This window comes from Schistocerca gregaria, chromosome 2, assembly GCF_023897955.1.
Source record: "Schistocerca gregaria isolate iqSchGreg1 chromosome 2, iqSchGreg1.2, whole genome shotgun sequence".
NCBI lineage: Eukaryota > Metazoa > Arthropoda > Insecta > Orthoptera > Acrididae > Schistocerca > Schistocerca gregaria.
Window position 1 is genome coordinate 245418177 of NC_064921.1, and position 15905 is coordinate 245434081.

General features: G+C 38.2%; 2 protein-coding genes across 4 annotated transcripts in view; one reads left to right on the forward strand and one right to left on the reverse strand.

Annotated features, from left to right (window-relative positions):
* The window catches only part of LOC126336778 (uncharacterized), a 53732-nt gene extending 39294 nt beyond the window's left edge, over nt 1-14438 (reverse strand). The window contains exons 1-5 of one of the 3 annotated variants that reach the window (XM_050000794.1): nt 14354-14438; nt 14139-14225; nt 13395-13621; nt 12366-12521; nt 5401-5832 (exon numbers count right to left, since the gene is read on the reverse strand). In XM_050000794.1, coding sequence (XP_049856751.1) covers nt 5401-5832; nt 12366-12521; nt 13395-13613 — 807 coding nt within the window. In that variant the 5' untranslated portion in view covers nt 13614-13621; nt 14139-14225; nt 14354-14438. Of the gene's footprint in view, nt 1-5400; nt 5833-12365; nt 12522-13394; nt 13622-14097 lie in introns of all 3 variants that reach the window. The other 2 variants (XM_050000793.1, XM_050000791.1) reach the window with 2 other exon arrangements.
* Nucleotides 14439-14478: 40 nt separating this feature from the next.
* Nucleotides 14479-15905, forward strand: part of LOC126336781 (ubiquinol-cytochrome-c reductase complex assembly factor 1-like) — a 106354-nt gene continuing 104927 nt past the window's right edge. The window contains exon 1 of the mRNA XM_050000800.1: nt 14479-14564. Within this exon, the coding sequence (XP_049856757.1) occupies nt 14532-14564 (33 nt within the window). The 5' untranslated portion in view covers nt 14479-14531. The remainder of the gene's footprint in view (nt 14565-15905) is intronic.

Here is a 15905-nt window from a genome sequence, read left to right on the forward strand (position 1 = left end):
ATCACAAGTAGTTCTGCAGGCAATGCTGCAAATTGTGAACTTCAATGAAACTCTGTGACCAAGGCCCAGATAAGAGGTAACATGTGCACCTCAATTGCAGTTGGCTGCATCCCATTCCTTCAAAGACTGATGGAAGAGCCTCTTCAATATGTTTAATAAGTGGCCCAAGCAAACACACAGAAAGCACCTGTTGTTCCTTCCCATCCCTTGCTGTCACTTCCCTACAGGCTCCCATATCTGCTGTGTGCTTGAACTACCCTTACTCTTTTGTGTTTGAATACTCTTGACACAGAACACAGTGTTTTCCCAAGAGGTGAAGTGAGTCTCACTGGCTCAATTTTGGTTTCAGTGGGAGACAGCACCTCGAACTTGTTGGTTAGGGGGATAGAGATAACAACCTGAGTTCTCCTTGGTCTCTGTCTCCCCTTCAAAGGGCATCTAGCCATATCACTGACACAACACTCACGGTCAAGTGGACGATTAGTGATAGATCCCATACTTTACGCAGAGGAGACAGGATCCACGGGAGGTTATACTTAACAGCCGAATTAAGTTAACAATTGGCTCCTTCTACCGACCCCCAGACTCCGATGATACAGTTGCGGAACAGTTCAGAGAAAGTTTGAGTCTTGTAACAAATAAATACCCCACTCATACGGTTATAGTTGGTGGGGACTTCAACCTACCCTCGGTATGTTGGCAAAAATACTTGTTCAAAACCGGTGGTAGGCAGAAAACGTCTTCCGAGATTGTCCTAAATACTTTCTCCGAAAATTATTTCGAGCAGTTAGTCCACGAACCCACGCGAATTGTAAATGGTTGCGAAAACACACTTGACCTCTTAGCCACAAACAATCCAGAGCTGATAGAGAGCATCATGACTGATACAGGGATTAGTAATCACAAGGTCATTGTAGCTAGGCTCAATACCATTTCTTCCAAATCCATCAGAAACAAATGCAAAATAATTTTATTTAAAAAAGCGGATAAAGTGCCACTAGAAGCCTTCCTAAAAGACAATTTCCATTCCTTCCGAACTGACTATGCGAATGTAGACGAGATGTGGCTGAAATTCAAAGATATAGTAGCAACAGCAATTGAGATATTCATACCTTATAAATTGGTAAGAGATGGAACGGATCCCCCGTGGTACACAAAAAAGGTCCGAACGCTGTTGCAAAGGCAACGGAAAAAGCATGCGATGTTCAGAAGAACGCAAAATCCCGAAGGTGGGCTAAAATTTACAGACGCGCGAAATTTGGCACGTACTTCGATGCGAGATGCCTTTAATAGGTTCCACAACGAAACATTGTCTCGAAATTTGGTAGAAAATCCGAAGAAATTCTGGTCGTATGTAAAGTACACAAGCGGCAAGACGCAGTCAATACCTTCGCTGCGCAGTGCCGATGGTACTGTTATCGATGACTGTGCCGCTAAAGCGGAGTTATTGAACGCAGTTTTCCGAAATTCCTTCACCAGGGAAGACGAATGAAATATTCCAGAATTTGAAACACGAACATCTGCTAGCATGAGTTTCTTAGAAGTAGATACCTTAGGGGTTGCGAAGCAACTCAAATCGCTTGATACGGGCAAGTCTTCAGGTCCAGATTGTATACCGATTAGGTTCCTTTCAGATTACGCTGATACTATAGCTCCCTACTTAGCACTCATATACAACAGCTCGCTCACCGATAGATCTGTACCTACAGATTGGAAAATTGCGCAGGTCGCACCAGTGTTCAAGAAGGGTAGTAGGAGTAATCCATTTAACTACAGACCTGTATCATTGACGTCGGTTTGCAGTAGGGTTTTGGAGCATATACTGTATTCAAACATTATGAATCACCTCGAAGGGAATGATCTATTGACACGTAATCAGCATGGCTTCAGAAAACATCGCTCTTGTGCAACGCAGCTAGCTCTTTATTCGCACGAAGTAATGGCCGCTATCGACAGGGGACCTCAAGTTGATTCCATATTTCTAGATTTCCGGAAAGCTTTTGACACCGTTCCTCATAAGCGATTTCTAATCAAGCTGCGGAGCTATGGGGTATCGTCTCAGTTGTGCGACTGGATTCGTGATTTCCTATCAGGAAGGTCGCAGTTCGTAGTAATAGACGGCAAATCATCGAATAAAACTGAAGTGATATCAGGTGTTCCCCAGGGAAGCGTCCTGGGACCTCTACTGTTCCTGATATATATAAATGACCTGGGTGACAATCTGAGCAGTTCTCTTAGACTGTTCGCAGATGATGCTGTAATTTACCGTCTAGTAAGGTCATCCGAAGACCAGTATCAGTTGCAAAGCGATTTAGAAAAGATTGCTGTATGGTGTAGCAGGTGGCAGTTGACGCTAAATAACGAAAAGTGTGAGATGATCCACGTGAGTTCCAAAAGAAATCCGTTGGAATTCGATTACTCGATAAATAGTACAATTCTCAAGGCTGTCAATTCAACTAAGTACCTGGGTGTTAAAATTACGAACAACTTCAATTGGAAGGACCACATAGATAATATTGTCGGGAAGGTGAGCCAAAGGTTGCGTTTCATTGGCAGGACACTTAGAAGATGCAACAAGTCCACTAAAGAGACAGCTTACACTACACTCGTTCGTCCTCTGTTAGAATATTGCTGTGCGGTGTGGGATCCTTACCAGGTGGGACTGACAGAGGACATCGAAAGGGTGCAAAAAAGGGCAGCTCGTTTTGTATTATCACGTTATAGGGGAGAGAGTGTGGCAGATATGATACACGAGTTGGGAAGGAAGTCATTAAAGCATAGACGTTTTTCGTCGCGGCGAGACCTTTTTACAAAATTTCAGTCACCAACTTTCTCTTCCAAATGCGAAAATATTTTGTTGAGCCCAACCTACATAGGTAGGAATGATCATCAAAATAAAATAAGAGAAATCAGAGCTCGAACAGAAAGGTTTAGGTGTTCGTTTTTCCCGCTCACTGTTCGGGAGTGGAATAGTAGAGAGATAGTATGATTGTGGTTCGATGAACCCTCTGCCAAGCACTTAAATGTGAATTGCAGAGTAGTCATGTAGATGAAGATGTAGAGAGGATGGCACTTGAGGTACCTTCAGTATCTCTGGTTCATGACTCGCAAAATATGCCCATTCACAGCAGTTTCCAGTGGTTTGACCGTAGTCAGGGCCATTTCCAGATTTCTAGAGAACAACATGAATGGCTTAAAAACTAGTGTAAAAACGGGTGGTAGTCATGTGGTGTCATTTTCAAAATTGAGAGTAATCCACATTCTGATGAGCTGATTAGAAAAGTAATCCTGCTTTATTTTCACTTATGCTTTAGTCATTCTTTCCAGTGTAAGGAGAAACAACACTACACGATACACAAGAAACTGATAAATGATATGCTAGATATCAGCCAAATCTTTGTTGTTGTTGTTGTTGTGGTCTTCAGTCCTGAGACTGGTTTGATGCAGCTCTCCATGCTACTCTATCCTGTGCAAGCTTCTTTATCTCCCACTACCTACTGCAACCTACATCCTTCTGAATCTGCTTAGTGTATTCATCTCTTGGTCTCCCTCTATGATTTTTACCCTCCACACTGCCTTCCAATGCTAAATTGGTGATCCCTTGATGCCTCAGAACATGTCCTACCAACCGATCCCTTCTTCTGGTCAAGTTGTGCCACAAACTTCTCTTCTCCCCAATCCTATTCAATACTTCCCCATTAGTTATGTGATCTAACCATCTAATCTTCAGCATTCTTCTGTAGCACCACATTTCGAAAGCTTCTATTCTCTTCTTGTCCAAACTATTTATCGTCCATGTTTCACTTCCATACATGGCTACACTCCATACAAATACTTTCATAAATGACTTCCTGACACTTAAATCTATACTCGATGTTGACAAATTTCTCTACAGCAGAAACAAATCTTTAACAATGAGTAATTCTTAGAAATAAAGTTCTCAAACAATGCAGACACTTCTTGAACAAAATTAACATTTATCAGACATGCTGCTACTTATAATTCAAACTTGGGCTTAACTACACTAGTAGCTTCCTCCATTACCAGGAACTCTTGCTAACACGTGCATGAGCTTCTCAATCTAAAGCAAAATAGAGTTTTACATACTCATATCTGAGGTGATGCATTACTTATCAGCATTATTTGTGTCACTCACTGTCACAGACACACATTCTGCAAATGTGACAGTGTATTTTTCCCAAAAGTATATGAAATATCAAGTTTTCAGGATGGTAACCTGTACTTTTGGGTACTATTTATGTGTATTTTGGTAATATGGAGATGCATACAATGTGATAGATAATGAATTTCGGAAATAGTACTGCAAATGATTATCAGTTACCTGCAGGGTAGACCTGTACACAGTAAGTATGCCTTCACAATTTTAAGTTAGTCTATTTTTGTTACCATTTGCTGGAACTAACCCAGAAGAGAGACTACACTATTCTTAGCATATGTAAAGAAAGGAACTATCCTGGATATCTTTGTATCATTTAATGAAGTATTATCATATTAAACTGAACTGATAGACCCCTGCTTAGGATGCTGTTAAAGTGTCATGTTCAGCCAAATGGCTACTTTTTTCCTGACTACAATACAGCATATGATGCAGATGACAGGATTCTGCAGGCAAGTGAAGTTCTATACTCCAAATCTAGAGTTATATATTCAGGTAGTATAGAGACAGTTGCTACATATGTGCACTAGTCTCTCTTACCTTGTTTCCACAGATACTTAGCAAGACATATAGTGATAGAAATAAAAGTGTTGAACAATGCACACTGAATACTAATTTTCTAGATTCACACAAAAGGCTTTCGTGTAAGTACCCGAGCATTATGTATGGGCATTGCTGATCTGTTACAATCCTAGCAGTGCATATCTTAATTTTATGGCTATGGTCACATCAACTCAATAAATAAAATACTGGAGCAACAGCCTGCTCTCAGAATTGTTCACACTAACATTTAATGTGGTTTTCATTACACTTACCCCCCCCCCCCCCCCCCACAAATTGAAGCCTTCTAGTTATCTTCACTACTACTGATTTTGTGCGCTTGTCCCATTTCCTACTGCTTCATGGTATTACCATTAGATATTTAAATGACGTAACAGTCTCTAGAAGTTTATGAAAGATTTTATAATCTAATACTATCAGGTTCTTTTTCTTTGTCATGGGAACTGCAATTTATTTACCCATGTTTTACATAATAGTACAAATGTCTGAAGTGCAGATCTAGACTTATTACAACATTAAAAATCTTGGGCGTGTAATAAAGTCTGAGAGAATAGACTGAATTCACCACTGAGACCAACTGCTGAGCTGTAGATAATGTATATTTCCTTTGAAATTTGTCACCACTAATGAAATAAAACATGCACATTTATTGGCAGACATACCTGAGCTTTCATGAGATCAATATTTTCTGCTTGTATAGTTGTGGATGTTGTAGCATGTAATTTGGTCTGGAATACACCAGATGGGCTTCCAGTTGGTTCCAGGTGAATAGCGTGCTGCTTGCGTTGCTGAGCTCTTGAAATGAGACTTCTGTTAATATCTTCATATAGGCTGGAAGCTGAATAATGGGCAACAGTTTCCTTAAAATTTTTAATTCCTTTCTTATCAGAAAGTTCTTCTATTATTTGAGTTAAATCCTTCTTAGGTTTTGAAGAACTGACAATACGAGGCACTGTAGCTTTTATGTCTCTCAATGCCACAACCTCATTATTAGTCTCATGAGAAGGTGCTTTGTCACTTGTACTCCAACTTTCTTTTTCCGAAGATGCTGTAACAACTGGTTCTGGCTGTATTATCACAGTGTAATCATCCATCTGAAAAATAAAAGAAATCTTAAAATGATACACATACACATGTATACACAAAATGATGCATGTTACTCACTTATTTTTGCAGTAGTTTTTTCTCTGCAAGGTACTACTGACACTGACAGATGTGCCTATATTTCTGGAATGAACTGCTATCCTAGATAGCTGTGAGAACTACATAAATTGTCAAACAGGGGAACCAAGAGGATCATATTATTCAACTCAATGCACTGCAGTTTTAAAGTTGTAGTGTAGGATGTCTTGTCAACTGTGTGCATGAAAGTATCTTCCACAATTATTTTGATCTGTGGAGATATTTTGGTAATAAAATATATACTAATTCAAGCAATCATTATTGGTGTAAATGTTCTCAGCTCACTTTCAATGCTGTAATCTGATATATTGTACAATTACTGATACAATGTTATATTATTTAATGTTTGCTTTATTACTGACAGTGAGGTCATTAGAAACAGAACTGGAGCTCAACTGAACCAAGATGAAGAAGGAAATTAGTTGCTGCTACATTTAAGAAATCTCCCCACCATTCACTTGCCATGGTTTAGGGACACCTAAAACAGGGTTGCAGCTGAGGATCCGAATCCTGCTTCTCCCAAGAAAAATTCCTGTGTCTTAACTGTAGCAAAAAAGTTTATGTTTGTTTAATACAATGACTACGCTCACAAGTTAAATTCAGATCTGGAAACTCCCAGCGAGGTAATGTTTGTGAATATCTCACTAATAAATTAAAACTAATTCATTGTTAAAGATGTCTGAAAATAAGATTTAAAAAAACTATGGACTCCTTGGAGAGGTCAGGAACCTGGATGAAAGACACACTTAAAAACTTGGGAGCAAATGACAAAGCAAAGTCATTCAGGACAACGTAGGAAAAATACATGTAAGGTGTAGTATGTAATTGGGTGGGAGGATAGGTGGGTAGGGGACAGTTGCAAAGTGCAATGAAGGAAGATTACGTTAACAGTTTATAGGGAGAGGGAAATGAGATGGAGCAGAGAAGAAGAGGCTGGAAATAAGACACATGAAACAATATACGGAGAAGTAAACCGTCAAAACAAAGCAGTGTAGCAATCAATGTCATTGTTTCACAAAGAGAGAGTGAAAAATTGGATATCAAAGAGAGATACTTGGCTAAATTCACATAAAGTACAGTGGGTTTGGCAACAGTCAAGCTTGAGGCGGAGAGTAAGTTTCAACATTCAAATTTCTGCTGTAACGTTACAAGCAGGGATAAGTATTCAAACTATAATTGCTCTTGTTTTGAAGACTCTTCAAAATTCTGTTGAACAACTTTATCTCCGTTAAACGATCTGACTGCACACTGAGTTCCATACTTTTCCCCTTCACTGTGGATTGTTTTCCCAAAGAGTCATGTCTCCTTGTTACATTTGTCTCTTGAGAAATTCCTCAGAGATGGATTTTGTTCAGATAGACTCTTACTATTTCTGTTATCAAGGTTCATTGTGGAGACCATTTTTTTCTTCTTCTGCTCTTCAGTACCCAGTAAACATTCATTGTGAGTCACATACTAATTTGAAGAATCATGTTTAAGATGCCACGTTACTGCCCAGATATACCACACATGGTCAGTAATTTTCCCTTTGCCTTTCTGGCAAAGGGGAGGAGGGTGGTCATGTAAAGTTCCTGATCATGAGATGTTTCATCAATGTCCTGGATTCAATTTCAAATATCTCCACAGTGTTTCACAGACAGAGGGCATGTAACACTATTGGTGGTGATCCATTTATCAGATAGGTAGTTAAGCACGGTGGCCCCCTGGGATGGCCATGTACCGCCACAGGGTTTCACCCTCTCTACCTTCTATCATCATCTTACACTGGAAACATGTCATAAATACTAAACATGCACCCATTACAGTCATCTACACTTATCTGATACATGTAATATACAACTCTCACACTTTACAAGGGAAAGGTGTCAGTGTATGTGAAGGGTAGGAAAAACCTTTCCAATTAGGGGGCAACTTTGTCCACAATATTTTTCTATGCTTACCTTTTACTTATTGTGCATGGTCTCCTTTGAAATACTCTCTCTTCCACAACAGATACACCACCCCCAAAGCCATTTCCACTTCCGAAAGAAGTCTTGGTATGCCATTTGCTGGATCACGCAAAGTGCCGCTTGTGAATTTTCTTTTGTCTCCTCAGTCATTGCAAATCTTTATCCTTTCAATGGCATTCACAAAAAATGTCCAACAGGTCTGGAGAATAAGGAGGACGAGCAGCACAGCGATTTCATTTTTTGTGCGATAGTCATACAGCAACTGGGATGAACGTGCAGGTGCAAGAGCCACAACTTGTCTCAGCATATTTCAGGACATTTCCTTCTTACATTTTCTCGCAGGTGTCACAAAACATTTTGATAGTATCACCGATTAACAGTTTGTCCCTCTGGGACAAATTCATGATGACCTAATCCTTCAAAGTCAAAGAAAACTATCAGCATGGCTTTGATATTTGACCTGACCTGACAATCTCTTTTTAGTCTTGGAGAACCTTTCCTGACCAATTGTGCAGATTGAATCATGGTCTCAACATCATTACTCTAGATCCACGTCTCATCACCAGTTATGATTCTCTTAAGGAACATCTCATGCTCATTTGTGAATCCAAAAGTTCTTGACAGATTGTGAGGTGATGGTCTTTCTGGTCTTGTCTCAGGAGCTATGGGACAGACATGGTGGCAACACAACACATTCCAAGATGCTGTGTCAGGATTTCATGACATGATCCAACTGAAATAGTACATTCTTCTGCAGTCTCTTGGACAGTCAGTCTTTGAATGGCATGCACAATTTCACTGATGATACTGACACGAGTGTCATCAGAAGATGTCAAAGGGCATCCTGATCGAGAGCCATCTTTAACTTCAGACGAGCCGTTTTTAAGTCACGTGAACCATTCGTAACACCAACTGCAGCTTAGGCACTCGTCGCCATAGGCTTCCTGCATCATTTGGTATGTCTCTGTAAAGATTATCTTGAGTTTCACACAAAATTTAATGCAGATGCATTACTCCTCTAACTTTGGCATCTTGAAATTCGCAAACTGTATGACACAACATTCTACTCAATATGGAAATGAACAATAACTAACAGACATACAACAATAAAATTTCTGGTAGGTACACATTAAAGACAGGTGTGAGCAGGAACACCAACCATATTTTGCCCCAAAACACCGCTGGTGTGAAATTATGAATGTACCACCGTTTTGTGAACAGATCTCGTATACACACTCTACCACTAATGTACTCGACAAGCTCCCATTTAAAATAAAGCAAATGAATGGACATTCTAGTAATTCAAAAGGTAGCTAAAAACATATCTCACTAGCCTCTCCTTATACAAGCTATTGAAGGTCTGAAAAGTTCTAATAGCTAGATTAAAGGCAGCAGCAATAAATAACTAAATATTAAGTTACCAATAGGAGATAACAGCATAAGGTTTTCCCCCGATAGAACTGACTTTCTTTTTAATTTACTAGCTTACATTTAGTTGGTGTTAAGCACCAATAAAATTAAGCAATATGGTGATAGTTTGTTGTTAATACAGTGTAATTATTTAGTTTCTATTAGTTGCCTATATTCTTTTAATTTATACATTGACTCATTCCACATCCCTGAGGGCTGTCCTTCTTCATGGAACCTACAGAACATAATAAAAAAACAGGAGCTATTATCAACATATGTTTCGAGGCACATGCATGGACAGTGTTAATTGGTGTGGGCAAGGCACTATAGAAAATATTGTATTTTCTGTAGAGCCACACTTACATTAATTACTGTACAATGATAATGTACAATTTGAGTGCAATGCTATTTGGTAATAGACATAATTTTAAATTATAAATAATAACTTCCACTTTTCCCACATGAGATACAGTACTGAAAGCTTTCAATCAAGGCAACCAGGTGGATTCAGTATTTCTTGATTTCCAAAGAGTGTTTGACTAAGTACAACATCTACGCTTATTGTCATAAGTTCCATGATAAGGGGTATTAAGTGAAATCTGTGATCGGATTGAGGACTTTTTGGTGGGGAGGACACAGATGAATAGCGCAACTGCAGGTACTTATCCCTTGCACACTTCCTGTGAGACCCACATTCCCAACTGTCCACAATCTACATACGTAATGTACCCAATAGATATTTGCCCATCCACTCATTACTCGTGCCCACTAAGGTAACAATTCTCGTAAGAGTTTGGGCAACCTGTGCAAATTTGCACAGACGACAGTGGCTCAGGTGGATAGAGCATCTACCATGTAAGCAGGAGATCCCGGTTCGAGTCCCGGTCGGGGCACACATTTTCAACTGTCCCCATTGAGGTATAAGAACATCTGTTGGTAGCTGAGGGTTTCAATTAATTACCATTTATTCTAGAGAAGCTGCACGGTCATCAATGGTATCTGTTCTATCGAGAACAGTTACTATCTTCCTATGTACTAGTCACATGGAGAACGTGGGAATAAAATTAGAATAACTAGTGCATGCAGAAAGGCATTAAAAAATCAATTTTCCTGTGCTCCATATGTGAATGGAACATGAAAAAATCCTAATAACTGGTACAATGGGATGTACCCTGTGCAGTGCACCTCACAGTGGTTTGCAGAGTGTAGATGAAGATGTATAACGGCTGGTAGCTCTCTATTCAAATAAAGTAGTACGTGCAGGAGACTAGTATGGCAAAATGTACCATAACTGCTTTTTGAAACTGTATCCCATCAGGCCAAAAAGTTTTGAGAGTGGATTAATAAAAAATGGCAGTTATGCCTTGTGTTCTACACAGTTTCCCTCCACTTGAGTACAATGCACAGAACATTCACACAACCATCTGAAACTGTCAGAAAAATCCTCCTTTGGAATGTTGTTCATAGGTCTGTATTGATAACACCAAGTATAATCATCAACGATGATTTTTTCCAGTGGAGAATTGTCCAAGTTTTACATTTCAATTGAGTCATGGCAGTAATTCACATGTCATCATCTTTCTTCGGGAGTCAAGACGCGCTGGTCAAACTTTGCACATGCTTTTCTCTTCTTTAAACATTCTGGAGAACATCTTGAACACTATATTTACAGATGTTGCTCCAATATGCTTTGTGACAACTATGCTGACACTTTACATTTGCTTGTCCACTACTCTACACTGCCTGCTGACAACAGTCTGGTCAAATGCATATCTGTAGTTTACAGTTGTCAGGTCAATCTGCCACTGTATCACACTGACATCAGTTCTACAGCAGGAATAAAATCAGTCTTGCAACTTTTCTGGCTGGTCAGTGAATTGACAAATGTATTGATGCCTGAAAAGTGGTTTAAGGCTGAAACTGTACAATGGTATGACAAATAATCTAAAGCTCACAGTTACAGTCGGCATACAAGGCCAAACTTTAAGAGGGGCCATCCGTATGCTGTGGATGCTCACTTGTGACATGATTTACCAAGGTTTACCAACATATACTTCCAAGTTAAGTGTGGACAGCCCCTGTAAAGTTGTACCAGATGTTATCACTTAAACAGTTTGTCACAGCTGTAGGCCCAAGATCAATAAATAGTGAAAAGTTGTAATAAAGGGGACGTCTGAGGTCATCAGTCCCCTAGAACTTAGAAATACTTAAACCTAACTAACCTAAGGACATCACACACATCCATGCCCGAGGCAGGATTCGAACCTGCGATCGTATCAGTCCCGCGGTTCCAGACTGAAGCGTCTAGAGCCGCACAGCCACCGCGGCTGGCACTAATTAATCAATAGCTTCATTAAGATTATATTTCCAGTCATGCCCACGACAGAGATTTGGTTTCAAAGGAATCTTTATTAGACTTCTCACATGAGAGTGTGTGACAGTGAATGGAATATGGCAATATTGCTCTAACCATTGTCATGTTATGATTTCATTCCATGCCCATTCTATTGGTGAAGTACCGAATGAGCATAAAAAGAAATAAAATAAATATATCTTCATGATAAAAGTAAATCTGAGGGGACCTCCAATCCCATAAATAATCATAGTCGAAATAGTAGTAATATAAAGTTGCAAATCACAAATCGTTCAATATATTATAACCATACAAACAACGTTAATCAAGCAATACTGAAACTGAGTAAATGTGTATTCTTAAACTTAAAATATTTTAAATGTTAACTATGCTGTAACCCCAACTAAGATTACAGGGGAGGAACAAGATCTTTACCACACTTTACTTGAGACTTTAACGAAACGTAACACAATGACGAACAAAATGTGTTCTACACAACTTATCGACCCTCCCCTCCCCTTTGAGCACAGTATTTTAATAGAATTTAAATTATATCAGAGCGCTGACAGGAATAAGAGAGGCAACATATAAATATTTATATTGGGACGAGTGAAAATTTATACTCCGTCCAGTCAAATAGGGCTGAAGAAGACAATTACATCCTTATCTTTTTTAATCAGATAAAAGCTCATCAAAAAACTTGTGGTTTTAAAAAACTGAAGATATATCATACCGTGTGTCTTTTGTTAAAGGAGTAATAAGCTTCACTGTATTGCTGTCTGCAGTATACTCGTTTGTGAGATATAATATTGGCCATGCTTCTAAATAAATTGCGGCACACTTTACACTCATACACAATCTCCACTTCATTATCCAAAAGTTGTTTCAGCTGAAACAAATGGAATTTTGGTGTGAAACCACTTCTGCATTAGGTAATTTCTTAAGATAAATAACTATGATCTATTAGGTAATTTCTTAATATAAATAACTATAATCAATATAGTTACATGTTTCTTTTTTGTGGCCACTTGCGATATACATTGCACATTAATTGTTTAAAATTTAGTTTCATGTTCCCAAACATCACATTTTTTGTAGATGATTACAATTAAGAAACAAGTTCGCCCCGTTATGTTGATTTAACTAACCAAGTAATAAATTACTCATTAAGTATCCATTTTGCTTGGAGAACACTACAGCTGTTTTTCCAAATTACACTGTAGAAAATACTGCAACAAGTTTTTCTGATATGTGTTTATTGTACCATAAATGGTTTTCGGCTTGAGCTTATCGTCAGAAGGTAACAGTGACCTCTTTGCAAGTTTTTCATTTGTGTAACACAAACATAAAATCTTTTTTATACTATGTAATCACAAAAGCTTTGTTATAACTTAGGACATAAATTCAAAACTTGCAAAGAAGTCAGTGCTACATCCTGATGATGGGCTACAGCCCAATTCTAGTAACAGAGCAATACAATTATTTCAACAAAAACTTGTAGCTGGTTACAGTATTTCCTAATATGTAATTTACTCATTAAGTATCAGTATGTGAAACTGGAAGTGATGTTTTGGCATGCAATGAAAATAGCACCTGATAGTCATACCTCATAAGCAGCAAATTTCTTACCCAAAAAAGTTAATTACTGTGTTTATACGCAACATCAGTGGACTAAAAAAATTTAGAAAACGACTATGTACCAGTACATAAGCAAACATCAGAAGTGGAGGCGGAATACAATACACCCTAACATTGCACTAACCTCAGAAGTACACGTCTGATACATTTTAACAATGTCGCAAACTCGTCTAACGCTTATGTTTATTGGTTGTCTCAGAACAGACAAGTCTGTTCGATGCACCACCTCCTGTTCTTGAGAATCTTTCTCTTTTTGTCGGTGTTGTCCCTTTGCAGTAGGCATTCTTCCCGAATTCTGCTTTCCACTCCCTTTACCCGTCTTAGAAGCTGTTTTTGAACCCATTTCAATATCTGAAATATAGAACAGGACATTGTTATTTCTGTTACTTGCACACGAAATATTACATAACCTAAGTTTATGAAAAATTAATAAATATTTTGGTTGTCGATTTGGGGCAGCGCATTCAAACCTCACCACCACATGCAAACCTGTATAGCAGTAATAAATTCGATTATGACTTATACACTATAATATTCTGTAAATATTAATTCATTGTCACTGGATTGTGTGAAAATGTCGCAGGCTTTGTAGTACATTCAGTATTCTGAATAAAATGCAATATACGTACTAAAAATAAAATTAATTTTTATATTGAGTTACCCTACAGAATTGTAAAAATTACAGATTACGAAAATTATTTCTAGAACTACGAAAACCATCTGGTTGAATGGAAAACCCAAGTTGCAATATCGGCGAAAATATAGTAGCTCAAACAAAATTGTAAAAGACACTTTTATAAACAAAAGAAAACAACGCAATAACTTACATTTTTAAATGTATATTTTGTACAGTAAATTTAATAATTACGTGAAATTTAACGTCCTCTTTTACGGAAGGTCACCTCCCGTTAGCGATGAGCTCTCCTCGTTTTTCAGGGCATTTTCCTCGCATACTCTGGAGAATATTCACATTAGATATAAATAAAACACACAGTAGTATCTTCTAAACTTAGTTATGAACTGCTCCGTCACATTAGTCTAACAGACAACACAGAAACGTTTGGTGGTTCCCACCGCATTTACCATTACGCTCCACCATTTTTGTTCAAGAAAGCAAATTGTGCACCAAGCTTGTCGCAAAGAGGGCAGCACTGTAGCGGAGATGCTGGGGTACTAGGTTGTGAATAAAGCCGGAACGCATTTGTGTAAGAGTACAAATGTTAGTGCCTGCTCCTGAATTAACTGAAAGGGAATCTACAAAATGAACTATCAGCGGCTGTTGAAGCTGTGCCAGGTACTTGTCACTGACAGTAATGACATAAGTTTCTTAATATGGCATTGGTTTATTTTTCAACAAAGAAACATTGACGAGCACCAAATGTGTGCCTACTTATTAAATACCTTTACAGTCTGTAGCAGAAGCATTTCTAAAAGAGTTATACCTTAATGACAATCATAATTTTTGTGTTCGTGATATGAGAAAAATCAATTTTGGCATACTGCGCAGTCCCTTGAGATATAAGCAGTTTGAGGACCCAGTTAGGAAAACAGATTTCTGAAGATTTTATGCATAAAGAGGAAAGAAAGACAGTGACTAATTCGGAAAGTTAAAGAGAGATTTCGTGAACAAAACATTGCCATCATTTAGTATTAGGTAACGTTAAAAGAAAAGTGCGCTGGGATTTCAATTTTAATTTATTTTCAGTGTCTTAGGGGCTTTCATATTTTCATCGTGCCTTATGCGGCTAGTGACAACTCTTTGACAGTGCGGTTTTTTGTAGTAGTAGCAGACCCCAGCGCCACTACGGCTAACATGAATCGTCTTCCATGTAGAGTCAAAACTGTTTGGCGTTTGGTTTTTCTGCGTATTGGGCATCAGTTTTTTCTGTTGTTTACAACGTAATTGCGCGAACAAAGTTGGGAGCCACGGAGATTTACACGTGTGAGTTGGAAACCGACTTACCGAAGTAAGGTGATAATTATGATACAATTTTATTTGTTCTGGAAATCATCCATTCATAATATAGTGCAAAATACTTATCCCCATCAGCATTAAACCTGTAACAGCTTAACACTTAATTAACTCTACACGTTTAATTAAAACAAGTTGGTAGACAATGTATATAAAATGTTTCATTACAGTATATCAAATACAAACCCACACATTTATAGTGTCTTTCTGTCAACATGATTGCTGTAAACAAACAGACGCATTTTTTTTTTCCTCGGATGTCACAGAGATGGGACCTTTTTTTTTTCTTTTTTTTCTCCCATAGTGAAGCAGTATCGGTTAATTATAATATGTATTTGTTGTTGTATTTTTGAAGCCCTGAAGTTATGCGTATTAATCTTCCTAAACGTAATGTTTTTCCTTGTGTTCCAGAAAAACAAGGTTTCACTTGTTGGACTAGTTTCATTGTAGTTAATTGCATAACATTGCTTTCTGTGTATTAATTTTCTGAGCATTTTCACATACAGGCACACAGTCTTCATAATGCAGAAAAGTTCTGCAAGGATACCATTGTGTGTCCATCCTCTAACTTATTAATGACACCTTTTTAAATAAATTGGACATACTAACAGATAACTAATTATATAGATGTTCTCCATCAAGTTTGTTGTGAACTGTCAGGCA